The sequence below is a fragment of the Jaculus jaculus genome, chromosome 2 (assembly GCF_020740685.1).
Source record: "Jaculus jaculus isolate mJacJac1 chromosome 2, mJacJac1.mat.Y.cur, whole genome shotgun sequence".
Classification (NCBI taxonomy): domain Eukaryota; kingdom Metazoa; phylum Chordata; class Mammalia; order Rodentia; family Dipodidae; genus Jaculus; species Jaculus jaculus.
In genome coordinates this window covers 22,625,165-22,651,431 of record NC_059103.1, presented here as the reverse complement: position 1 = coordinate 22,651,431, position 26,267 = coordinate 22,625,165, and the positions used below count along the sequence as shown (strand labels likewise).

At 47.9% G+C, this 26,267-nt stretch overlaps 1 protein-coding gene across 9 annotated transcripts in view; it reads right to left on the bottom strand.

Annotated features, from left to right (window-relative positions):
- Positions 1 to 26,267, bottom strand: part of LOC101615364 (myelin basic protein) — a 135,944-nt gene that overhangs the window by 96,555 nt on the left and 13,122 nt on the right. For all 9 annotated transcript variants that reach the window (XM_045143992.1, XM_045143991.1, XM_045143997.1 and 6 more), the window contains exon 2: positions 6,367 to 6,442. In XM_045143992.1, the coding sequence (XP_044999927.1) occupies positions 6,367 to 6,417 (51 nt within the window). In that variant the 5' untranslated portion in view covers positions 6,418 to 6,442. The remainder of the gene's footprint in view (positions 1 to 6,366; positions 6,443 to 26,267) is intronic.

The following is a 26,267-nucleotide window of genomic DNA, read 5'->3' as shown; positions in this document are numbered from 1 at the left end:
GCCAAGATGGTTGAGTGGAGTCACTTTGCGTTCCAGAGTCGGGTAGGAGGGAAGGCGTGGAGCGCACAGCCAAGCGCAATTCCCTGGCAACATCCCAGAGATCAGCGAGTTCTGTAGGGAGCAGCTTGGAGGAGCAGCCAGCCCCCCTCACAGCTGGGGAGCCAGCGTTCTCATGGAAACATATTTTCACTGTCAGAAAGGAAGATTCTATTTTCATCTTGATGGAAAGCTCCGAGATGCCCCAACAACTCTGCGTGTATTTGCAAACGAAATGTCTCATTTCTCAAAATGTCATCTTAATATCCAAATCTCACCAAGAGAGACTCAGGCTTTGACAATGATTACATATGCAAATAGAGTTGCCAGAGGCAGGGTTACCCTGGGGGAGGGCAGAGTGCCTCCGTCCAAAAGCCAGCTTGAGAGAATTCTAATGCCAAGAAATGGATCCCAGGGCTGGAGTGGTGGCTTAGCGCTAAAGGCACTTGCTTACCAAGCCAAAAGACCTTGGTTCGATTCCCCAGGACCCACGTAGGCCAGATGCACAGCGTGGTGCATACGTCTGGAGTTCGTTTGCAGTGGCTGGAGGCCCTGGCGTGCCCATTCATATTCTCTCCCCCTCTCTCCCCTTCCCTCTCTCTTTCTTTCTCTCAAATAAATAAATAAAAATAAAATATTAAAAAACTCCAGTGATCACAGAACAATGCAGATCTCACGTTTTCAAGAAGGTACGACAGAAGGCTAGAGATAGGACTGGGAAAGGACACAAAGGATCCCAGGGACCACACCTATTCCAGAACCTTCCATGGAACACTGAACCCCCCCCCCCAACAACATTGCTGTCTTGGGAGAGACAGAACAACATATTGGTTGCAGTGTGGCTTCTGTACCCCCTCTTCCTCTGTTTTCAGGATGTAGCTTCCTAGAGGAGGGCTCAGATGATGCTGGGGCCAGGTGCCAGGTGCTGGGTCAGGGCTGTAGAAATCTCTCAAACCGCTCAGTCCTTGTCAGGACTTATCAAGTAATGCATATGCCATGAGCTGAATTGTGCCTCTCAAATCCATAGGTTGAGGTCCTAAGCCCTAGTATCCCAGAGAAGACTGTGTTTGAAGCAGGGGCTTTAAAGGAGGTAACTAGAGTAAGTGGAGGTCCTTAGCACTGGCTCTGCTCCAACGTAAGTGACGTAACCATAAGAAAAGATGGTCAGGACACAGCCCCACACAGGGCTGCATGGGGGGACACAGAGAGATGACAGTCTGGTGACCTTCCTGCCTGTTCAGTTTCACTATGGCCATCTCTGCACACTGACACAATATCCTCAGAGGGCCTGGCTCCCAGGTTAGCTGCCCTTGGCGGCTTTTCAACACTTAATGGGTCACAGGCCGGAGGCCCAGATATCCCCAGAAAGCTTCAAAGTGCTAATCCGCAGAACAGCATAGGAGAAAGGCTGCAAGTGGTCCAGGAAGTTAATTCCTACTGTTCCCGCCATGTGGGTTGTCCCGAGAGGCCTTTAGTTTTGAACCTTTGTAATTGCCTACTAGTGGTCAGATGAAGTTTGATGTCTTCTCACCTCAGTACTGTGCTCTGAATACCAAGGAGTACTGGGCACAGGCCACCCCAGACAGGCGGCTGCTTTTAGCTCATGGGACTGGTTTTCTTCGAGAAGCCTCTGTAGGTCCCCCAGTGGCTTTGTGAGTATATCTATCCCTAAGCTACCTACCACAGCTGAACTACTTCCCTCCTGGGTTCTGCTGAATTACTACATATATGGAAACTGAAAGCAGAACTGATAAACAAACAAACAAAAAACCAAGACAGTCTAGTGAGCTAGGGTTATTTGTGACTAGAAAAGATATGTGTGTGCGTGTGTATCCACCTTTAAAAACTTATTTATTTATTTGAGACAGAGGGCGGGGGAGAGAGAGAAAATGGGCATACCAGGGCCTCTAGCCACTGCAAATGAATTCCAGACACATGAGCCACCTTGTGCATCTGGTTTACATGGGACCTGGAGAATCTAACCTGGGTCCTTAGGCTTTGCTGGCAAGTGCCTTAATCTCTAAGCCATCTCTCCAGCCTCCCCCCGCCTTATTTTTGGAGAAAGGGTCTCTCACTAGTCTGGACATCACCAATTAGGCTAGATTGGCTTGCCAAGGAGTCACAGGAATCTACCTGTCTTTGCCACCTTCCCTCCCCTGCCGCAGCAGTGGGATTATATCACATACCACCAAGCCTGGCTTTTAAAAATCTGGATTCTGGGGCTTGAACTCAGGTCCTCATGCTTGCAAAATAAGTACTTTACTGACTAAGCCACCTCTTTAGGCATTTCCTCATTTCTGAAAGCAGAAATAACACTCCGAGAATGCTCTTGCTCAAGGAATTAATACCTCATTTGCTGGACCACATCATGTGACAGCATCATAGTCCTTGGCCTCTCTGACTAATGCTCTTTTTTTTTCTGATTTACTTATTTTTTATTTATTTATTAGAGACAGGGAGAAGAAGGGAGAGAGAGAGGGAGGGTAGGCGCACCAGGCCCTCTAGCCATTGCAAACAAACTCCAGACACATGTGCCACCATGTGCATCTGGCTTACACGGGACCTAGAGAATCGAACCTGGGTCCTTAGGCTTTGCAGGCAAGTGCCTTAATCGCTATGCTGTCTCTCCAGCCCCTGACTGATGCTGTTTCTGGGACTCTTATGTTCTGTCCTCTAACGTAACCACAGGACCACAGCTCTCCACCAGGGCCTCACCTATGCCCTTGTCCCCAGAAGTGCTGACAGTGCAACTAATGGTACAGCTGCCCTTCCTCTCACTTCCTGAAGGTCTTCCTCAGCAGGAGACAGAAGCGAGCGACAGTGTTCCGAGAAGTAGGTTCCTGGAGGAACACTTGGCCGAGGAGACCCGAAATCCTTTGACTGGAGAGACCCAAAGTCTTCACATCCTTCCCCACAACCAACAGAGCCTCAGAGTGCCCGAGAGACAAGGCTTCCATAGGTCAGATCTCCTGTCAGACACCTGAGGGGTGGCCTGCAGCAGGGGCGGGTTAAGTCCTGAAGGCTTGGCCATAAAGAAGACCCTTTTGTGACTGTGGGCGAGTCAGCGATAAACCTGCAAGTAGCCTGCACCTGGCCAAGTGGCTGAGGTTCTGAGGAAGGGTATGGAAGGTGGTGTCCTGGGGGCCTGTTTGCCTCAGTGGGGGAGGAAGGGCATTCTGGGAAGAGTGGGGTGCTGATGAATGGGGTGACTCCCTCCCTGCAGGTTCCCCCCTAGCCTCAGAGCCAAGCTCACCGGCCTGAAGTAGAGAAAGTTTTCTATGGGCTCTCAGGAAGGACAACAGTCCCAAGTTGAAAAGAAAAAGAACTCTTAACACATAAAAAATACCTACAGAAACCCTAGTTTCTAAGTTTTCAGGTTTTTTTTTTTTGTTGTTGTTGTTTTTGTTGCTGTTTGCTTGTTTTGCTTTTTTCAAGGTAGGGTCTCACTGTAGCCCAGGCTGACCTAAAATTCACTCTGTAGTCTCAGGGTGGCCTTGAACTCACGGCGATTCTCCTACCTCTGCCTCCCAAGTTCTGGGATTAAAGGCGTGAGCCACCTCAGCTCAGTTTTCAGTTTTTTTTTTTTTTGAAAAACTTTTTAATTTATTTGAGAGCCACAGACACAGAGAGAAAGACAGATAGAGGGAGAGAGAGAGAATGGGCACGTCAGGGCTTCCAGCCTCTGCAAATGAACTCCAGACGTGTGCGCCCCCTTGTGCATCTGGCTAACATGGGTCCTGGGGAACCGAGCCTCGAACCGGGGTCCTTAGGCTTCACAGGCAAGCGCTTAACCGCTAAGCTATCTCTCCAGCCCAGTTCTCAGTTTTTGATTGAAATCATCCAGAACTTTTGTAAAAGTTAGGTGCCAGAAAACAGGGGTCAAAGGATGAGCAAGCTGTCCCTTTGCTCAACAATCTCACTTCGCTAGAAATGAACACACTCAAAGTGTACTCTCAAGCGTCGCAGCGTCAGACAAGAGGAGAGGGTGAGCCGGAGAGAGCGTTCCAGAATGGGTCATGCTCAGAGAAGTGCCACAGGCTGGTGCCATCCTGGCATTGCCCTCCACTTTCACTTCTGGTGAAACGCGATCCTAATCTTTTGGGAGATTTCCCCCAAAGCCTTTTTCTTACTTACCTCGACTAAAACACCTCACAGGCAAACATTACTGCCGACTACAACCATGGAATTAACCAGCAGGATAATTAATACGTGCGTCACAAGGAGAGTCCGCCCCACTCATTTGCAGATAAGTGAGATAATCCTTTTCATAACCTTTTGTTTGTTTGTACACCACTCATTTTTTTTTTTTTTGCATTTGGAAGTCAGACTTAATAATTTTTTGTTTATTTGTTTGCTATTGTTTCTTGAGACAGTTTCCCACTTTAGTTCAGAGTGATCTAGACTCCCTCTGTAGCCTCAGGCTGACCAGGAACTCACAGTGATCCTTCTACCTCAGCCTCTCTCGTGCTGGGCTCAAAGCTTGCACCACCATGCCTAGCCATAACTTTGATTAATGTAAAAAAAAAAAAAAAAAAAAACCATGAAGAACACATAATGACTCCCTCTCTCTGTACAGAGATGATCTCAAACAAATTACACAGTCATCGCCCATGGGGCAACTTTGGGAATTGAGACCAAGCCCAACTCAGACAAAGCCATAAATGCAGAATTTATTATTAATAAATAAATGCTACAGCCAGCCACAGTAAAGGGGGTTGGAGTCTGAAAAGCATTTTCTGGGTGAGGGACACACTAGCTTTTATGTGAAGTGACAAGCAGTATTGTTTGAGGCTGGACTCAAGTATCGTGACAAAGTTCTAGCAGTTTCGAAGTATTTCACCCTCTCGGTGTAGGACAAAGATTGTGTGGCCAGCGGGCACATTTCCTGACAATCAGAAGTGATTCTTTAGTGGTGTGAAAAGGGGAAGACAGAAAACAAGGCAACAGGGACACCGTGGTCACTTGTGGTCCATGAGGACATTAGGTATAAATGACTCAGAAGGAAACAGCCAGTGCCACCCTCAGAGGCCCCGCCGGAAGAAGGAAGCCAACACAGAGAATCCCAAACAGGGAGACGAAGCTGGTGAGCTGGTGTGGAAGGCAAGCACTGGCAGGGGACAGCCCTGGCAAACTACTGACCTTCCACCTGTTGGCTGGTCTGTTGTCACCCTGTGCGCCAGGAATGGCTGCCATGTTCTGAGAGTAGAGGGCAACTTGCGTTTGGGGGAAAATTTGGGTTACACAAAAGCAGGATAGGAAGCCAGGGGTGGTGGTACATGACTTTAATCCCAGCACTCGGGGGGCAGAGGTAGGAGGATCGCTGTGAGTTCAAGGCCACCCTGAGAGTACATAGTGAATTCCAGGTTACCCTGGGTTAGAGTGAGACCCTACCTTGAAAAACCAAAACAACAACAACAACAAAAGCAAGATATGAGGCAAGTGCTTGCTTGCAGAGCTTGACAGCCCAGGTTCAATTCCCCATGACCCAAGTAAAGCCAGATGCAGAAAGTGGTGCGTGCATCTGGAGTTCCTTTGAAAGCAGTGAGTGACAAGAACAGGAGACCTCTCTCGCTCCCCCTCTGCTTGCAAATAAATAAAAATATTAAAACACAATCTGGATGTGGAGTGCAGGGACCTGGTTTTGCCCGCATGCCCAGTGGCTGAACTCCGAAGGCAGATGGCTTAGCTCCTGGCTAAGGAAATAGCTCAGCCATTTCCTGCTCTCCATCTCCACCTGCGACTCAGAACTGAGCTCCTCAGCCCGAGGTTAGGGTCCTTCGTCTTTCTCCATAGCGAAAACCAGAGCAGAGATTCAGGTGAGGGCCATGGGGTGGGCACTGGTCACCCACACACATTATCAGAGCTGGAAGCTCACAGAATGCAGCCAGGTTCAGAGGGCCTGACTATCCACACCCTTCAACGTGGCAGCTAAGCGGATAGTGAGATCTGGGAACACGACTGAAAAACAGGAGACGTTGCAAAGACGAAAGGATTTTTGCATGAGAGCAAAGGAATTTTGGAATCTCTGTTTCCTTGTGAGACCTTCCCTGAGTCCAGGATAAGTCCCACAACTCATAGATGCAGCCTCCTCCTCTCTTTCCCCTTTCTCTGCCTCTCCTCCTTCCCTGGTGTCCCCATGACAGAACACTTCCTGAATAAGTGAATGTTGATGATTAACAACACATATCCGGCCTCCTCTAGCCATCCAGGAGGGGCTGTGCTTGCTGACACTCCCCTCTGACCTTGGCTACACTGAAAGGGCTTGTGCATAACACGCTAAGTCAGTGGGTTTCCGACAACAAGGCTTTGTGGGCTCAGCCCAGGTCTTACCTTACTGGCCTTGTCAGCAGTTGACTCTCGCTTGCCGGCGTGGTTTCCCATCCTGACCTGATGGGACCTTCAAAAGCTGAAAGACAAGAGAAGGTGTCACTTGGAAAGCTCATACATTTGGAGTTTCACAGCTGTTCCCTGAATTGAGCACCAATCCTGTGGGGTAGACAATGGCCATTTTTTTTTGAGAACACCCCAGCCCTGAAAACTCCAGAGACACATCGGAGGACATCTCATTAGCAAGTGGTGCTCCTTGGAGCTAGAAATCACAACAATTTGTGGGCATACACTAGGACCAGCATTTTCTTCATCTACCCAGGGTCGACCCATCTCGAGAAACCAAGATGATCATTCGGATAGTAATACGTACACAGAGCTGCACAGCACACCCAGGTGTAACGCGAGGCAGGGGATGGACTGAAATGTCAGGGGAGTGCTCGATGCTCTTCTAAAAATAGAAAGCAAGGAGCAGATGCTCACACTTCCTGTTGAGTGGTCAGGGAATCTCGAAGGAGGCTGCTTATCACACAAGTATCCAAAGAATCTGCAGAATGTACAGGAAGATAAAGCTGGATAATGGCAGGCACGCACTCCTCACCGGTATTGTCTAACCCCAGACTTAGCAGCAAGCTCAAACACACACGCAGGACCAAAGAATTCAGCCAAACCCATTCCAGACAGAGCATTCATCCTGCACCGACTGTGAGTAACTGCCCCAGCAGATGGCCACTTGTGCTTTTAGTGATGTGATTCTTTTGGAGCAAAGAGAAAGCATCCTTTAACTGGTCCTGGTTGATGGCTCAGTGAGTAAAGTGCTTGCTGGGCACCCATGAGGACCAGAGTTCAGATCCCTATCACTCACATAAACTGAATGATGGTGCGCATCTGTGATCCCAGTGCAGGGAAGATAGAGAGAGGAGGGTTCTCAGGGCTTGCTGGCTAGCTTATCTAGCCAAATCAGAGAGTTCTGGGTTCAGTGAGAGACCCTGTCTCACAAAAATGAGTGGAGTTCACTTGCAGTGGCAGGAGGCCCTGGTGTTCTCTCTCTTTTTCTGTCGCTCTGTTTACAAATAATTTTTTTTTAAAGACATGAACATTTTTTTTACCCAGGAAGAGTAAAAAAATAAAAGGAAGCTAACTTTTAAAAAATTTATTTATTTATTTGCAAGGAGAGAGAGTGACAGAGGGAGAGGGAGAGAGAGAGAGAGAGAGAGAGAGAGAGAGAGAGAGAGAGAGAGAGGCAGAGAGACAATGGGTGCACCAGGGCCTCTAGCCACTGGAAACAAACTCCAGACACATGTGGCCCTTGTACATCTGGTTTACATGGGACCTTGGAATCAAACTGGGGTCCTTTGGCTTCATAGGCAAACGCCTTAACCACTAAGCCATCTCTCCAGCCCCAGAAGCTAACTTGTAAGACAGGAAGGGGAATTGCCAAAATAGGATATAGTGTGTTCCGAATACTAGTTTTACATGCATTTTATTCTGCAAAATTCATTCTTGAGGTGGGACAGAGTTGGCCAACATCCGATTTTCCATACCTCCTGTCCCCCTTTTCTCAGTCACTTTTGATGACTAAAGAACACTAAGTCAGGTGTGGTGGCCCAGGCTTGTAATCCCACATGTGGGAGGTGGAAACAGGAGGGTAGGCAGTTCATGGTCATCCTCAGCTACATAGTGAGGCTGAAGCCAGCCTGGGCTACTGGTCTATATGAGAGCCTGTCAGAAGCAAAGAAGGAGGGAGAGAAGAAGAGGAGGAAGCGCCAGCCTGGGACTCATCTTTTTATTTTTTAAAAATATTTTCTTTATTTGGCAGAAAGAAAGAGGGGAAGAAAAATATATATACACACATACATACATACATACATATATATATATGTGTGTGTATATGTATGTATGTGTGTGTGTATATATATATATATATATATATATATATATATATATATATATATGGAGAGAGAGAGAGAGAGAATGGGAATGCCAGGACCTCCAACCACTGCAAACAAACTCCAGACACATGTGCCATCTTGTGCATCTGGCTAACATGGGCCCTGGGGAATTGAACCTGGGTCCTTAGTCTTTGCAGGCAAGCACCTTAAGTGCTAGGCAATCCCTTCAGCCCTCATCTCTTCATTATAAGGATCCAGTTGTCCTCCTTTAAGGGGATATTAAGAAGAGAAGCAAGAATGCTATCTGAGAATAACCAGAGACCACTGTCTGTCTCCTGGGTGGCCCTACAGCACAGACTGAATGCCTAGTGGAGTCACCCAGCTGAAGTTCTGATCTCCCAACTGGAGCTGGGCTGGGATCTGACCTCTGGGTGAAGGACTGCTAACAGATTCCCCAGACCAGTAGTTTCACAGCCCCTTCCCCCCGCTTTTATTCTCTAAGCCTTTCTAATACAAGCAATTTGGTGTCAACAGTCCTTGCTCCCTACCTGTGTCTTTTTAAAAAAAAAATAATTTTTTTTAGTTGTCACACAGAGATTTAGGAATGATTCATCTTGGCAATTTGGCTTTGTTGATTTCCTGCCCCCCTCCTATCCCCAACTCCCCTCTGCCCTTTAATCTCTCCTCCCCAATTCCTCTCACCCATAGTATCTTTCCCCCTTCCGTTTACATGTCACATGTCACATGTCCTCTCGCCCTTTCCCTCACCCCACTTCCAACCCATCTCTTTACGTTAACTTCTGGTTGCAGTTCTACTTCATAGGTTTCATTCACATCTGCCCCTATCTATGCACACTTATAGATAATACAAGCGAAGACCAGCATATCAGAGGGCACATAGAGAAAGGCAAATGAAAGGTCTGGTCCCGTTGCTCTCTGCTTCCGCCCTTCTGTCCATACAACCAACCTCCGGGTCCTCAGAACACTTAGGTCTCTTAAGTCTTGATTCAAATTAGAGAAAATCTTTCTGAAGCAGCCTTCTCACTGCAGCACGGAGGAGAAGTCTGGGATAGCTAAGAGTGGATGAGGGAGGAAGAGGGAATGAGTGACCATGAACCAGTCTTTGGTCTCTTGGGGTTGACCATGAGCAAGTCACACCTTGTCACACTTCCTCCTCAAGTGTGGGGACACAATGCTGTCATTCTGAGCTTTGACCATGCATTGATTCAGTGTGCTGTTTGAACTAAAGGACACATTAATAACAAAACATAAAAGCAAAACAAACGAAAACTAATAACGTGCAAACTGTCTAGAAGAGCAACACAGCAAACATCTGTGGATTTATCTTCCTGCATAAAAACTATTGAACACGAGCAAAAGAAGTGAACTTTTCTCCTTTGTGATATTGCAGGATCCTTCTTGTCCCAGGCATGGGAATCTCCTATATGATTATCCTGCCCGGGCATTAAAACTCAAAGTCCCCCACTCCTCATATCCTTTTCACCCATCCTCCTCCTCATCCATCACCCCATGCTGGGGTGAACCCAGTCGTGACGTTCTCACTTCCTAGCAAACACAGCTCTAAAGACTTGTCTCAAATCAGAATCGTGAGAGATAGCTGGGCGTGGTGGCACACGCCTTAATCCCAGCACTCGGGAGGCAGAGGTAGGAGGATCGCTATGAGTTCAAGGCCAGCCTTGAGACAACATAGTGAACTCCAGGTCAGCCTGAGCTACCTCAAACCTCCCCCCCCCAAATAGTGAGGGACAGGTATATATTTTATTTTATTCTATTGTTATTATTATTATTTTTATTATTTTGGTTTTTCGAGGTAGGGTCTCACTGTAGCTCAGGTTGAGCTGGAATTCACTATGTAGTCTCAGGGTGGCCTCGAACTCACAGTGATCCTCCTACCTCTGCCTCCCGAGTGCTGGGATTCTTTTAAACACAGGTCCCCAATGCCCCAGCTGAAGTCTCACCCGAGATGCTTGCCTGCTCCTGGGACATGTTCCTCTCAGGCCAAACCTTTATCAAGTGTCATTGTCAAACTCAAGCTAACACTTGGGATGGTGACTTTCACTAATATTACAAAAAAAAATTCACCACGAATAAACTAACATAACAAAATCCCAGAACCACCTTTTAAAGAAACCTAGTTATATAGCCACCACGTTGGTGCACACCTATAATTCTATCATTTGGAAGGCTGAGGCAGGGGAACTGCTGTGAGTTTGAGGCCAGCTTTGGCCTGTCTAGTCAGATGTAGCATAGCCATGGCTACATTACAAGAACCTGTCTTAACAACAATAAATAATACTACTAACATATACTAATAAAATAATAATAACAATCTTAGCTATGGGGACCAGAGCCATGAAATAGCAGCTACCTCCACGGCTTACAGACAAGCTTTATTTTAGTTTAGTTTTGCAATAATCCAATTATGGGAGCAGGAGAAAAAATACAGTGAAAGAATACACTGCCAAAAGAAGTCTGGAGGAGTCTCAGGAACTAAGGAATCTATTCATAAAATAACCAAAAAGGACGAGGTCGAAGTGGACTTCGAGACTATGTAGGGACTGTGGCTGACTTCTAGACTGACCGGGTTCTCAGCCTGCAGGACGGTCACTTGTGTTAGCTTGAGGGCCAAGTGACACCCGTGCAGGACAGGCAGCAGCCCCGAGGGGTCACAAGACAGCCCAGCCCTGATTGCCTGGCTTCCCTTTCTAGGAATGTGTTCTTGAAGCAGCTGGTCTTCTAAACTCCTGTCATCCTGGTGGAATGAGAGAAAGAGGGTCACCAAGATGGTACTTACTGGCAGACCTTCAGGTAAGGGGAGGAGCAGAAATACACCAGCAGCTGACTGTAGCTCAGGCTTTCAAAACTGCAAACAGGGTCGATGGACCCGGGGCCCAGACAGGATTCCCTACTGGATGACCTTGGGAAGGGCTCCACTCCTCTGAGCCTCAGTGCTTTATGCAGTAGAGACAACCAAAGCTCCCTGCTTGCCCTGAGGTGAGAAAGGAACCTGGGAGCTATCCGGCTGGTCGGCACGGGGGTCAGGGGGAGGGTTGCAGGTGGGGGCTGTTTCTCTGATCAGGGTCATGACAGGCTGAAGAGATGCTGTGTGCCAGCTGAAGAGACCCTGCCTTGCCCTCTGTACCACCCTCGTGTTGCTGAGACTGACACGTGGCATCCGGGCAACAGGTGCCTCCCCTCTCACCGCCAAGATCAAGGAGAGGGAAGGGGCCGAAATGTCAGTGCTGTGAGAAACCCAGATGTCCAACACTGTCAGACCAAAGGACAGCCCTGATCACTGCAGACATGGAAGGCCCAAGGAGGGGACACGCGTGTCGTGTCATGTTACCGACCACACTGAGTTCCAGAAGCTCGTGGGTGAGAAGAGAAGAGAAGAGAAGAGCCATTCCTCAAACTTCAGGGGGGTTGGGGGCTTTGGGTATCACATAAATAAGATTGTTTCTGAAATAACTGTGGGTACAACATGACAGACAATGAGAAGACTGTTAATTCCTTTTTGAAACGAATTTGCATAAGGAGACAGAGAGACAGAGAGAGACAGACACACAGAGAGAGACAGACACAGAGAGACAGACAGAGAGAGAGACTAAGACAGAGAGAGATGGACGGAGACAGAGAGAGAGGGAAGGAGAGAGGGAGGGAGGGAGAGAGAGACTCTCCCTGGAAGCCATCTACGACAGCTGGCTAGCAGGCAAGTCATCCAAACACCTTAGCATGCCTCCCAACATTGCTTACACATAAGGAGCGGACTCTGGCACTGTCCAGACAGCAAATTTACAATGTAGAAATAACTGTGCTTTCAACATGGCATTATATGTTGGGGCTTGTTGGTAAAAGTCCGTAGTAGGGCAGGGCTGGAGAGATAGCTTAGCGGTTAAGGCACTTGCCTTTGGAGCCTAAGGACCCAGGTTCGATTCCCCAGTGCACAAGTAAGCCAGCTGCCCAGCATTCCAGAGTCCTTTCCCCTGTCTTGTGGTGCACTAGTGTTTATGTGCCCTGGGGTCAGGTGGGTGGTGGCAGTAAGAGAGCCAGCGGGATGTCCTGCAGGAAGAGGGGCTGACAAAGCCCAGTGGAGGTTGGATGGTCCAGGGCAGTGCCACAGCTGCACGCGGGTGCTCTGATCATCAGCCCCGCCTCTCGGGGAGCTTCCAGAAGCATGGGTTCCCAGCCCGGAGGACTCACAGGGACAGAGAGGCGACAAACAAGATCTCCCCAACACCCATCCTTTTCTTTCGACCTTTGGCAAGAGAATCACCCACTGTTACTTGGAGACACAAGCACCCCTGTGGGGACAGTTTCCCAGCATCCCTTGCGGCTACACACAGCCATGTGCTCTCCAATCAGCGAGGGTTTAGGGGACATTTGTTCTCAGTCTCTTCGTGAGTCACCGAGAAAGCAAGACTTCTTTCCGGATTTGGAAAGTGTAACACGCACGCCTCTACGGCAGGATGCTCTGTTACACAGCCAGCGACCTGGGGACTCCAGTCACAGTGACTCTCAGGACACAGGAGTCCTGGCACTAGCAAAACCTAAAGTTCCAGGCTGGAGAGACGCCTTAGCAGTTAAAGGCGCTTGCCTGCAAAGCCTAAGGACCCAGGTTTGATTCCCCAGGACCCACATAAGCCAGATGCCCAAGGTGATGAATACATTTGGAGTTCGTTTGTAGTGGTTAGAGGCCCTGGTATGCCCGTTCTCTCTCTCTCTCTCTTCTCTTTCTCTCTCTCTCTCAAATAAATTAAAAAAAAATTTAAAGTTCCCACTACGGTGGTAACTTTCTCTATGTTAAAATCCTTGATGTCAGCCGGGCATGGTGGCACATGCCTTTAATCCCAGCACTGGGGAGGCAGAGGTAGGAGGATCGCCATGAGTTCGAGGCCATCCTGAGACTCCATAGTGAATTCCAGGTCAGCCTGAGCTAGAGTGAGACCGTACCTCGAAAAACCAACCAAAATAAAAACCAAACAAAAATACCCGATGTTATATTTTCAATAGCCCATGTGTTAGGCCACTAAGCATTACAGATCGCTAGTCCTTGTTGACTTAAGAGGTAACTGTGTTGCCCTGTGTCTGTACTTTCTGTCCCCAGACCTCCGTGGAACTCAGCATGTGTCACCAGAATCTGCCTTTGGTCTATGTGTGAGGAAATGCTTGATCTACATGTGGAAGAGTATTGTGTCAACCACGTGGACCAAGTGATGTGCCTGGAGTTGGCAGAGGATGGCTGAGTGCTCACAGGAACGCTGTGTAGTTTGAGACGTGGCACAGCACACAGGCCAGAAGAAGTCCACTGAGGGAAAGGTCACTGGAGACTGTGTGGCAGAAAAGCTTCTTTGGGGCTAGAGAGATGGATCAGCAGTTATGATGCTTGGCTGCAAAGCCTAATGACCTGGGATTGATTCCCCAGTAGCCACGTAAAGCCAGATGCACAAAGTGATGCATGCCTCTGGAGATGGTTTGCAGTGGCTAGAAGTCCTGGCATGCCCATTGTCTCCTTTGAAATAAGTAAATTTACATATATATATAGATATATATATATATATGACATATATATATAGATATATATATATGACATATATCTATCTATCTATCTATCTATCTATCTATATATATATATAGATATATATATATATGGCATATATATATATATGTTGGTTTTTCGAGGTAGGGTCTCACTCTGGTCCAGGCTGACCTAGAATTAACTCTGTCTTCTCAGGGTGGCCTTGAACTCATGGCGATCCTCCTACCTCTGCCTCCCGAGTGCTGGGATTAAAGGCGTATGCCACGACGCCCGGCTAAATAAAATATTTTGAAAAAGAAAAGCTTCAGGCCGGAGAGACGGCTTAGTGGTTAAGGCACTTGCCTGTGAAGCCTAAGGACCCAGGTTAGATTCTCTAGATCCCACATAATCCAGATGCACATGGTGGTACATGCGTTTGGAGTTCATTTGCGGGGACTAGAGGCCCTTGCCCACCCATTCTCCCCCCTCTAATAAATAAATATAAATAAAATTAAAAAAATAGAAAAGGTTCTTTGAAGGCAATCCCATATATAATTTAGATGGACAGAGAGACCACTGTCCCAGAAATGGGAATAAGGGAAAAGGGAACATTCTAGAAGGTCAGCACTCTATCCCTTTGCAGGCAGGTTAGATGCAAGACAGAAGGAGCCTTCTTGAAAGAAACTGTAGCAAAACAGCAAAACCTCCCCTCCCCCCCCACACTCAACCTTGAGCTCCGGCAGGTCCACTTCCTCTTATGAGGCCTCCGCGTCCAGTGGGGAAGCCAGGGTGCATCTCCCTGTGCCACAAAGCAACCCCCTGGCCCGCACTAAGTGCTGATAGTTTCTGCGCCTTCTTGGAGGTAGGGGGGGTCGGTCCCATGAGAGGAGTGGCTGCTGTCTTCCTCCAGATAAACTCTTCCCAAAACATACAGAATGACAGCTTTTCAAGTAGGGGACGTGGGGCACTTGCATTTCTTTTACTTTTCAATGGAAAAAAAGGAACAAAAGAGCAAAAGGACTCCCACCTAAAATCAAAGGTCTTAGATGAGAAAAATGAAGCTAGGGTAAAAGGGGCTTTTATTCCTTGGCCATCCTTGTCCCCTGTCTCTCTCCGTGTCACCCCCCCCCCTCAATTTCTCTTACCTTTCCTCTTCCTCATATTGTTACCAGCACCCCCAGTGAACACTATTGCTTCTCTCCCAAAACAGACCAGTAACACCCTGTGTTCAGAACACAGACAACAGCTAACAACATCACCTAAACGGCACCTGCTCCCCACTACACACACACACACACACACACACACACACACACGACAAAATGTGGACTAATTTACAGCAGCATAAAAGTGGGAACTTTAGAAGTCACGGGAGTGACCGCTGACTGCTGGGCCACCAGCCTGTCCCACTCCTGATTCCCACCACACACGCGCACTTCAGGGTGTCTGAAGATCAGGAACCCACAGTCATGGGGGGGGGGGCTCCGTGGCTCTGTAGTTCTGTTCCTGGCACTCTGCTGTTCAGACTCCATGGAGAGGGAAACTGAGACCTGCCTTACTGGGAAAGGTGGGCTCCTCTCTCCCTCTGTGCCCCTTCTCTTAGCTCTTTTTTAATATTTTATTTTTTCAAATGCTTCTTTTAAAAAATATTTTAGCTTATTATTTATTTGAAAGTGAGAGAGAAAGAGAGAGAGAGAGCGAGAGCGAGCATGGGTGTGCTAGAACCTCCAGCTACTGCACACGAGCTTCAGACGTGTGCACCACCTTGTGTACTTGGCTCATGAGAGTACTAGGGAATCAAACCTGGGTCCTCAGGTTATGCAGGCAAGTGCCTTAACCGCTAAGCCATCTTGCCAACCTTATTATTTTATTTTCAAGCAGAAAGAGATGAAGAGAAATGTACAGAGAGAGGGAGAGAAAGGGAGAGAGACGGAGAGGGAAGGAATGGGGGCACCAAGGCCACTAGCTGCTGCAGCATCTGGCTTTACATGAGTACTGGGGAATCGAACCCAGGACATTAGGCTTTGTAGTAAAGCTCCTTAACCACTGAGCCATCTCTCCAGCATCCTCCCACCCCCAGCTCTTTTTAGCTGAGGTCTTCCCACAGCATGACTTGTTTCCTACCTGGGGAACTAGAGAGAGGCCAGGAACCTCCCTATCTCTCTGGGCAGATGTAGGTTTAACCTCGTGTGTGTGTGTGTGTGTGTGTTGAGTATAGAGTGCTATCCACATGGTTTATATGGCTTCCTTTCACCTCCCCACCCCATCCTAGGCCTTCAAGATCTCCTCTTACCTGAGAGTGGGTCTCAGTGAGGGCCTCCTGTGCCTGCCTGCCTTCCTATCACCCTCCTGTCTGAGTAGGTGGCCCTGGGGCCCTGAGCCTCTGGCCTTACTTCTCACTATCTCGACTTCCAGCACTTGCCTCACTTCCTGCTCTGCCACGCCCCATCTCTTGGATGCACCCCAACTCCTTGCCGTACCTCCCTTTTATCTTTATTGACAAAGTTCTTTCCAGTGACCCCACTGCCTGCCTCTCAGGCACTAAGCACCCAGAAACTGAAAAAGGCCACTGAAAAGGGCACCAGCTCACAGGGATCCTCCAGGGTGAGACTGGAGTAAGTGAGGCGGGCTTCAGCAGCTGGGCGTTTGCAGTGTGGGAGCCCCAGCCCCAGGGGTCTCTCCTCTCCTGGAGCACACAGACAGGAGGCCCTGCTCACGGCACACACACCTCACATAGCATCCCCCTCAGTGGGAATCCCAAATGTGGTCCCTAATGACCCAGAGCTAGGAAGAACAGAGCAGGCAAGTGACAGCCCTCAGCTCTGCCCTCACTTGCCTTGTACATGGTGTGGAATTCCCAGGGGTTCACATAGGGAGCTGGGACCTTAGCGTGGTAATGAAAGAGGGATGCTAGAGGCATCCAACCTTGTGACATGATGTTGACATGTAGAAATGCGTTGTTCTCACAGCCATTTTCCAGAACACATGTGGCCCATGAGCTGCAGGTCAGACATGCCTCAGTGGAACGTTTATGACTTGGGGCTACAGGAAGTACCCGAGAAAGGATTAAGACAGTGGCATGGATCCCCCAGCTTTTGGAAGAGCAAGTTGTCACCAAAGCCTGAGTTCAGCCTGAAGACGTTCTCTACCTTCCTGCTTGACATGTGACTTCTCTTTCCTCCCACACATTGCTGCCGTCCACCACGAGATCCTCGTCAGAGCTGGTGCCATGCTGTTCAGATGCCTGCTTTCAAAGCTATGAGCTTAGTAAACCTTCATTTTCCTTGTGACTTTATCCTACCTCAGGTGTTTCATTATAGTAACAGAAAATGGACTAATATAGTCTATTGGATGGACCTCAATATACTTACTTTCCCCCTATCTCTTTTAGAAGCAACTAGAAAATACAGGATAACAATGGTGATGCACACTTCTACCAGACGGTCCCCAATGTGGGTGTCACAAAATGATTATTGACTTTTGCTAAGATCCAATTTGTTCCCTGCTAGAGAGCAGTTAGAGTCTAGCATAGATGAGGACCATAAACACAGATGGGTAGCATAAGCCCTAAGCCCCAACGGTGGGGAGCAGAGCCCGTGGCGCTCAGGGAGGTGGGCCTCTGACCGGGACCACGGAGGACTTTCCTGGGCAGTTGAGAGTCGAATGGCATCACCCCAAGATAGCCTCCATCCTGACCCTATATTTGGTGTGTGCTCTGACTTGGAATAGGGTCAGTGAGGATGGCATCTAAGTTACAGTGAGATCACACAGGGTTAGGGCGGGCCCTGAGTCCAACAAGCGTCCTTGTGAGAGGCAGGAGGACAAGAGGAGGAAGAAATCTGTGGGCACTGATATAGGCGGCGGAAACCCGGGAGACACTGTGGGACGATGGAGGCAGAGATCTGAGAGACGCCCCTTAGGCCAGAATTGCAGCGTGCACTCGGAGCGGGGAGGAACTGAGTCTGCCACTGTGGAAGGACACATTTCTGTCCTCACGGTGCTGACCTACCCGTGGCACTTTGACCCTTGGAAGGCAACACGCTGGGGTGGAGTGGGGACCTCACGGGGTGAGTGGGAGGCGCAGTGAACTGCCGTGAAGCACGTGGCCCACCCAGCGACACTGTGGATGCGCACGTGAGGAGACCCAGGAAGCCCCCTCACACACTCCCGGGTGGGGAGCCAGTCCTGCTGGGATGAGTCAGCCACCGGGGTATTGGGTTTCCTGCGATGAAGTTACCTGGAAGCCAGACATTCCCTGAGAAGCACAAGGTCAAAGTTATCCGAGAAGATGACGTCTATGCCGGCACGCGTGTGTCCAGGACCTCGCAGAGGCAGCCAGCCGCGTGTGTTTAGGCCCGCTCTGCAAGTCTCAAAACCATCCAGTCTGCTTCAGACATACCGGATTTAAGTACGTTCACAGCACAGGACACTGCCTCAGGGTTATCAAAATTCATTTTAGAAGAAAGTTCTGGAACTGCAGGAAAATGGAGTTGGTTGGAAATCGGATTTCATTGTGGTTAACTGCTACTCCTACAGCTGCAGGCTGGCTTAACGTCACCCTGTTTAGAGCAAGGCATTTCCTGGAAGGAAGACGGGGCCATCACATAGCAGCTCACTCCTGCTCAGATGGGTCAGCGTGAAGTTTCTGTATGGATGTCCAGGGCACACAGATCTATCGCACGGAGCGGGTACTTACTATGTGCGCAGATCTATCACGTGGACCAGGTACTTACTATGTGCACGGATCTATCTGCACAGATCTATCACATGAACCAGGTACTTATTATGTACACAGATCTATCACATGGACAGGATACTTACTATGTACGTGGATCTATCACATAGACCGTGTACTTACTATGTACCTGGATCTATCACATGGACCGGGTACTTACTATGAACACAGATCTATTGTATGGACTTGGTACTTACTATGTACCCAGATCTATCACATGGACCAGGTACTTACTATGTACACAGATCTATCACATGGACTGGGTCCTTAGTATGTACACAGATCTATTGTCCAGACAGGTCTGTGGCTAGCAGCATGCTCAGCTCTGGTAGCTTTTATGGGATGGCATGAAGTTCTGCAGGAGAACAGAGCAGGGTTGCCTGTGAGCTCTGTGAGCTCAGACAAGCTGGCCTGTCTGATCTTGTGGTGATGGCAAATCTCTGGGGCATTCACGGCCATGCCCTTCCTCCGTAGCCCTGGCCTTCTCTGCTGGCTTCTCAGTCATGCCAGTTGGTCTGACTTAGTCATGAGGAAGAACTGTCCCACCCTGATGGCTCTTTGGAGGCGGGGTCACAGGTGTCCTTGGCATCCCAGGAATGTACTGCACAGCAGGTCCACCCTGGCAGAGCAGCTGGCCCATGGGCTCTGGGTAGAAGCAGTATGGCTTTAGGAACAAACGTGCCCTAGGGCATCCCTGGGTCCCGCCCTCTCTGGCTTGCTCTGGGGACTTGGCGCCTGTTTCTCCTTATCTGTAAGGCCCAGAGGGCACACTTCTCTTCCTGGAGGTGCTAGGGACTGCTGGCTAAGGTCTACAGATAACAGGGGGCCCAAAGACCACCTGGCATGGGCTCTCCCCTCCACTTCAGCCCTGACTCCTTGTTCAGTCATCTCTCCATCTGACATGGTGGGTGACAGTCATGCCTTTGTCATGACCCTGGGGCATGTGTCCAGTATGACAAGAACATAGGATTGGTAATTACAGGAGCCACATAACCCTGGGCATGATAAGCAGTGACAACAGACAGAGCTATGTTGGTCTGACTCGGCTCATGTCAGCCTGTCCAGTCCAGCCTCCTTGACAGCATCAGTGCCCACAGCCTTGGCAGGCGTGTGGAAGAGGCAAACTGCTGGGTTGGGTTTAGGCTAGAACTCTGTGTGTGGCCTGGTGCCCAGAGATACCTCTGAGCAGTAAGGAGCATACACTTGACCTTTCAAAAAACATGGCAACCACATACCAGAGTGTTTGATCTAAAATCTCTGGATTCTAATCAGGGAAAAGAATGCTCTGCTGACACCACCAGGGTCTCACGGGACACCTGGCTCACAGCCCATCTTCTCCTGGGTGCAACACTTCACATAGCCATGTGGCATTTCACTGAGCGACTTCTTTCCAGAACTTCCTGGAACTTTCCAGAGCTTCCCAGATCCGGATCAGAGAAAAGAATGCCCAGAGTGGTCATGACACCCCACTGTGACCCTCAAGAAGAAACAGCTAAGAGGTCCCTCACCTTCACAAAGGCATGCCATTAATTCCGATTGAGTCTGGCTATTCTTGTTTTTTTTTTTTAAATTTTTTAAATTAATTATTTATTCATTTGAGAGTGACAGACAGGGAGAGAAAGAGGCAGTTAGAGAGAGAGAGAGAGAGAGAGAGAGAGAGAGGGAGGGAGGGAGAGGGAGAGAGCGGGCATGCCAGGGATGCCACTGCATACGAACTCCAGACGCATGCGCCCCCTTGTGCATCTATCTGGCTAACGTGGGTCCTGGGGAACTGAGCCTCGAACTGGGGTCCTTAGGCTTCACAGGCAAGCGCTTAACCGCTAAGCCATCTCTCCAGCCCGAGTCTGGCTATTCTTAACTTCCCAAGATACAGCAGAATCGTGTAGAATGGGCTGGGGAGGTGGCTCAGTGGGGAAAGTGCTCATTGCTAAGTTCACACCCCTAGCACCTACATAAATGCTTGGCGTGGCAGCACACCCCTGTGATGCCAGCTCTCAGGAGGCAGAGACAGGGGGACACTTTCAATAAACAAGGTGGACAGAGCCAGGTGTGGTGGCGCACACCTTTAATCCCAGCACTCGGGAGGCAGAGGTAGGAGGATCGCCCTGAGTTCGAGGCCACCCTGAGACTACATAGTGAATTCCAGGTCAGCCTGGGCTACAGTGAGACCCTACCATGAGAAACAAACAAAAATAATAATAAAATAAATAAATAAAATAAGTAAGGTGAAGAATGATGGATGAAGACACCCGATGTTGACCCCTAAACATTGCACCCACAAATAGGAATATGTATGCATGCATACATACATACATGTATACACACATACAGAGAGATGCAGAGAGAGGAGAGAGAGGGAGAGAGATGTGGCACAGGACAGCAAGACTTAATGCAAGAACTCTGAGGAGGGCCTTTCTTCCTCTCCTCCTCCTCTTCTTCCTCTTCCTCTCTTTTTTTTTTTTCTTGAGGTAGGGTCTCCATTTCTAATTACATAGTGAATTCTAGGCTGGCCTTGCACTCACAGTGATCCTCCTAGCTGTGCCTCCCAAGTGCTGGGGTTAAAGGTGTGCACCATTACACCCAGTGAAGACACCTTCTTATGTACCCCACTCTGCAGCCATGGAAACGTAAGGGTCGGTGACAGCGAGTGGCGGAAGAACCCCACAGCACTCACGGGGCAGGGATGTTATTTAGTGCAGCTGAGTGGGGCCAGCTTATCACTCATGCAGAATGCAGCTCCCAGAGTGTTAGTTCAAGGTCACAGGGTGACCAGATGGGGTGGCGTTCAAAGACAAGACAGTTCTGGGCATAGCAGAGTCTTGGATTAAGAAAAAGAGCCTCACGAAAAGTTGGCGGGGTGGGGGGAGGGGGAACTGGAGGGATGGCTTAGTAGTTAAGGCACTTGTCTGCATAGCCAAAGGACTCAGGTTTGATTCCCCGGGACCCACGTAAACCAGATGCACAAGGTGGCACATGTGTCTATAGTATGTTTGCAGTGGCTAGAGGCCCTGGCACAGTGACTCTCATTTTTTCTCTCTCTCCATCTCTTTCTTAAATAAATAAATAAAAATAAAATATTAAAAAAATTAGAGGGGGCCACCTTCTCCTGAATTTCACACTGATTAATGTCTGCTTGAGAACTCAAAATTCCACTCTCATCTCTGAAAAGCACGAATAGCCCCTTTTCTTTCACATGAATCCCATCATAGAATGCCAACAAATAAGGATGGCATTGTAGGCATACATTCCAAAATTAAGTATATAAATATACGCATATATATACATATATATTGACAACTTCCATAACTATAAATAATAACCCATGCTAATTCCCTCCTTTCCCCGACTTTCCCCTTTGACACTCCACTCTCCATCATATCGCCTCCCCCTCTCAATCAGTCTCTCTTTTGTTTTGATGTCATGATCTTTTCCTCCTAATATGATGGCCTTGTGAAGGTAGTGTCAGGCACTGTGAGGTCATGGATATCCAGGCCATTTTGTGTCTGGAGGAGCACATTGTAAGGAGTCCTACCCTTCCTTTGGCTCTTACATTCTTTCTGCCACCTCTTCTGTAATGGACCCTGAGCCTTGGCAGATGTGATAGAGATGTTTCAGTGCTGAGCACTCCTCTGCCACTTCTCAGCACCATGGTCATCCCAAGGTCACTGCTGCTTGAAAAGAGCAGCTTCTCTAACCTAAGTGAGAGTAGGGGCTGGAGAGATGGCTTAGCAGTTAAGGTGTTTGCCTGCAAAACCAAAGGGCCCAGGTTTGATTCCCCAGGACCCACGTAAGCCAGATGCACATGGTGGCGTATGCATCTGGAGTTTGTCTGCAGTGGCTGGAGGCCCTGGCACACCCATTCTCTCTCTTTTGCTCTCTCAAATAAATAAATAAATAAATAAATAAATAAATAAATACTTTTTTTTTTTAAATTTTTTATTTATTTATTTGAGAGCGACAGACACAGAGAGAAAGACAGATAGAGGGAGAGAGAGAGAATGGGCGCGCCAGGGCTTCCAGCCTCTGCAAACGAACTCCAGATGCGTGCGCCCCCTTGTGCATCTGGCTAACGTGGGACCTGGGGAACCGAGCCTCGAACCAGGGTCCTTAGGCTTCACAGGTTTTTATAAAAGTGAGAGTAGCATTAATATATGTGTATGAACATTAAGAGAAGTGCTTACTGGGCAGTTTGGTGAGCATAGTATATACATTTAGCCAGACACCAGTAGATGTTACACTCCTAGGGCTCATGACTACCCCTGTCGTAGGTTTTCAGTATCAGGCATGTGTTCTCTCCCATGGAGTGAGCCTCCGGTCATATTAGAGTGCTTCAACTTAGAGGGTTTCCCCCATAACAAATATGCCACTATTGTACCCATTGGCTTATTTGGCCTGGCTGGCCAAAGTTAAGGTGTGTAGTGTCCACTGTTGAGTATCTCCACTGGTGATTTCTCCCTTTCTCATTGAACTGCATGCAGCGTAGCTTTTCCCAGCTTTTTGTCACCTGGTCTACATGGAGGAGGTTATCAGCTCAGTTCCAGCAGGATTTCTCAGTGACCTTGCAGCCCTAGTATATGGAGTCTTCGGCAATAGGGTCTTACCATCTATTCCTGGTTTCCTGGTGGGAAACCAAAGGCTTTGGTAATGGCCTGTAATGTTTTGGGGGTACCAAAGACCTCCCTGGCCAACAACTCACTGGAAGGTATCCCATTCCTGGCACTGAAAATTTTCTAGTAACAATTTATGGCTTCTGAGTGTTTCATTGTCTAAAAAAACATGTTTCCATATGACTTATTTATATCCTCTAAGATTTTTCATTAGTCCTCCCTCCACTTTTCCTTTACTCAATCTCTTTCCCTGACTTTACTTAGTCCTTTTCATTCCCATTAATCTGCTCTACTTATATATATATATACAATACCATCCTATTAAGTCCCTCCTCCCTCCCTTTCTATTCCCTTTCTATCCACTTTCTAGCTTACAGTCCTCTGCTAGTGAGTTTTATTCCTACTCACATAGAAGTTCAATCATTTGTAGCTAGGATCCACATATGAGAGAGAACATGTGACATTTGGCTTTCTGGGCCTGGGTTACCCCACTAAGTATAACCCTTTCCACATCCATCCATTTTCCTGCAAATTTTATAACTTCATTTTTCTTTATTACTGAGTAGAACTCCATTGTGTAAATGCACCACATCTCCATTATCCACTTATCAGTTAAGGGACATCTAAGCTGGTTCCATTTCCCAGCTATTGTGAATAGAGCGGCAATAAACATAAGTATCTCTAAGGTAGTGAGATAAGTCCTTAGGATATATGTCTAGGAGTGCTGTAGCTAGATCATATGGTAGATCTATTTTTAGCTGTCTTAGGAACCTCCACACTGATTTGCACAATGGCTGGACCAAATTGCATTCCCACCAGCAGTGTAGAAGGGTTCCTCTTTTTCTGCACCCTCACCAGCATTTATGGTCATTTGTTTTCATGATGGTAGAGTTTTAATCTGCATTTCTCTGATGGCTAGGGATGTAGAACACTTTTTTAGATGTTTATATGCCATCTTAATTTCTTCTTTTGAGAACTCTTTATTTAGTTCCCTAGCCCTTTTTTCCCCCAAGGTAGGGTCTTGCTCTAGCCCAAGTTGACCTGGAATTCACTATGGAGTCTCAGGGTGGCCTTGAACTCACTGTGATCCTCCTACCTCTGCCTCCCAAGTGCTGGGATTAAAGGTGTGAGCCACCATGCCCGTTTTTTTAATTGGGTTGTTTGACTTCTTATTACTTAGTTTTTTGAGTTCTTTGTGTAGTTTGGATATCAATCCTCTGTCAGATGTATAGCTGGTAAAGATTTTCTCCTATTCTGTAGGTTGCCTCTTTGCTCTATTCACAGTGTCCTTTGATATATAAAACCTTTGTAATTTCATGAGGTCCCATTGGTTGATCTGTGGTTTTATTTCCTGTGCAATTGGGGTTATATTCAGAAAATCTTTGCCAAGACCAATATGTTGAAGGGTTTCTCCTACTTTAGCAGTTTCAGAGTTTCAGGTCTGATATTAAGGTCTTTGATCCATTTGGACTTAATTCTTATGCATGGGGAGAGATAAGGATCTATTTTCATCCTTCTACAGATACATATCCAGTTTTCCCAGTACCATTTGCTGAAGAGGCTGTCTTTTTTCCAATAAGTATTTTTGGTATTTTTGTCACAGATCAGGTGGCTGTAGCTACCTGGACTTTTAACTGGGTCCTCTATTTGGTTCCACTGATCTACATGTCTGCTTTTGTGCCAGTACCATGCTGTTTTGTTACTATGGCTCTGTAGTATAGGTTAAAATCAGGTATGGGGATACTACCAGCCTTATTTTTGTTGCTCAAAGTTTTTTTTAGATATTCCAGGTTTTTGTGCTTCAAAATGAAGTTTTGGATTTTTTTTTTCATGAAATTAAGCCTATTTTGAAGTACTGAAAATTGGCATTTTACTGAATACATAAGAAGGGCCTAGAGTATGATGCTTATAGAACAAATGAATGGCTGCTGGATTTGCCCTTTGAACTTGAATTTCCAAGTGTTCTCTGCAGGCATCTAAGGCCTCGATGATGTTCTTGGGGCTAAAGTGTTAAGATCCTTTGGAAGGCTCTGACTGCCATGATGCGGAAGCTGAGAGCTGTATCTGACAGCACTGAGATTATCAGGGAATGCCTCTCATGGGAATTCAAGCACCGGGCTTGAAGAGCAAGCACTTGGGGAGAGCATGTTCTCACTTTGTGTCTCTCCTGGTGGATTGTGATCGGGTTCTTTTCCAGATTACAATATCCGTGGATGATATCTTATTTGACCCCAATCACAAGAGTCCAAATATGCGCGGCATGGAGTGTGAAATTGACTCACAGAGCGTGAAGAAGCAGGAAGAAATAGGTTGACAGCAAGTTGCCTGGATTCTTCCTGTCACTGGAAGCTGGGTGGAACCTTTGTCTCCCGGCCTTGTCAGATGTTGAGTTTGGGAGGCTCAGCTCCCACTGGACGCATGAGAGCTCGGATTTCTATAACGACGGGCGTGGAGCTCCTCTGCATGCTAGGAGCGCGGTTATCTTTAGCAGTCGATGTTTCCTGACGAGGTGTCAGGAAAACTGCGTGCACGGTGTCAGCTGCTGACTGCCAGATTCCCAAGGCTGAAGGCCAAGTGCAAGGTGAGAACCGACCAAAGCAATGTGTGAAGGGTATCCTACTGGTTGCTTAGTGCCAGAGACAGCAGTGAGAGAGCAGGGGGTAATTCCAACACACACCACACACACACACACTACACACACACACACACACACACACGCTACACACACACACACACACACGCTACACACACATACACACACGCTACACACACATACACACACGCTACACACACACACACACACATACACACACGCTACACACACACACACACCTATAACACACTGTAGCAGTTACCTTCTCATTGTTGGGATAAAACACTGGATCTAAAGCAGCTTATGGGGCTGGAGAGATGGCTTAGCGGTTAAGGCATTTGCCTGCAAAGCCAAAGGATCCTGGTTTGATTCTCCAGGACCCACGTAAGCCAGATGCACAAAGTGGTGCATGTGTCTGGAGTGCGTTTGCAGTGGCTGGAGGCCGTGGCGCGCCCATTCTCTTCCTCTCTCTCTCTCTCTCAAATAAATAAATAAATAAATAAATAAATAAATAAATAAATAAATAAATAAAGCAGCTTAT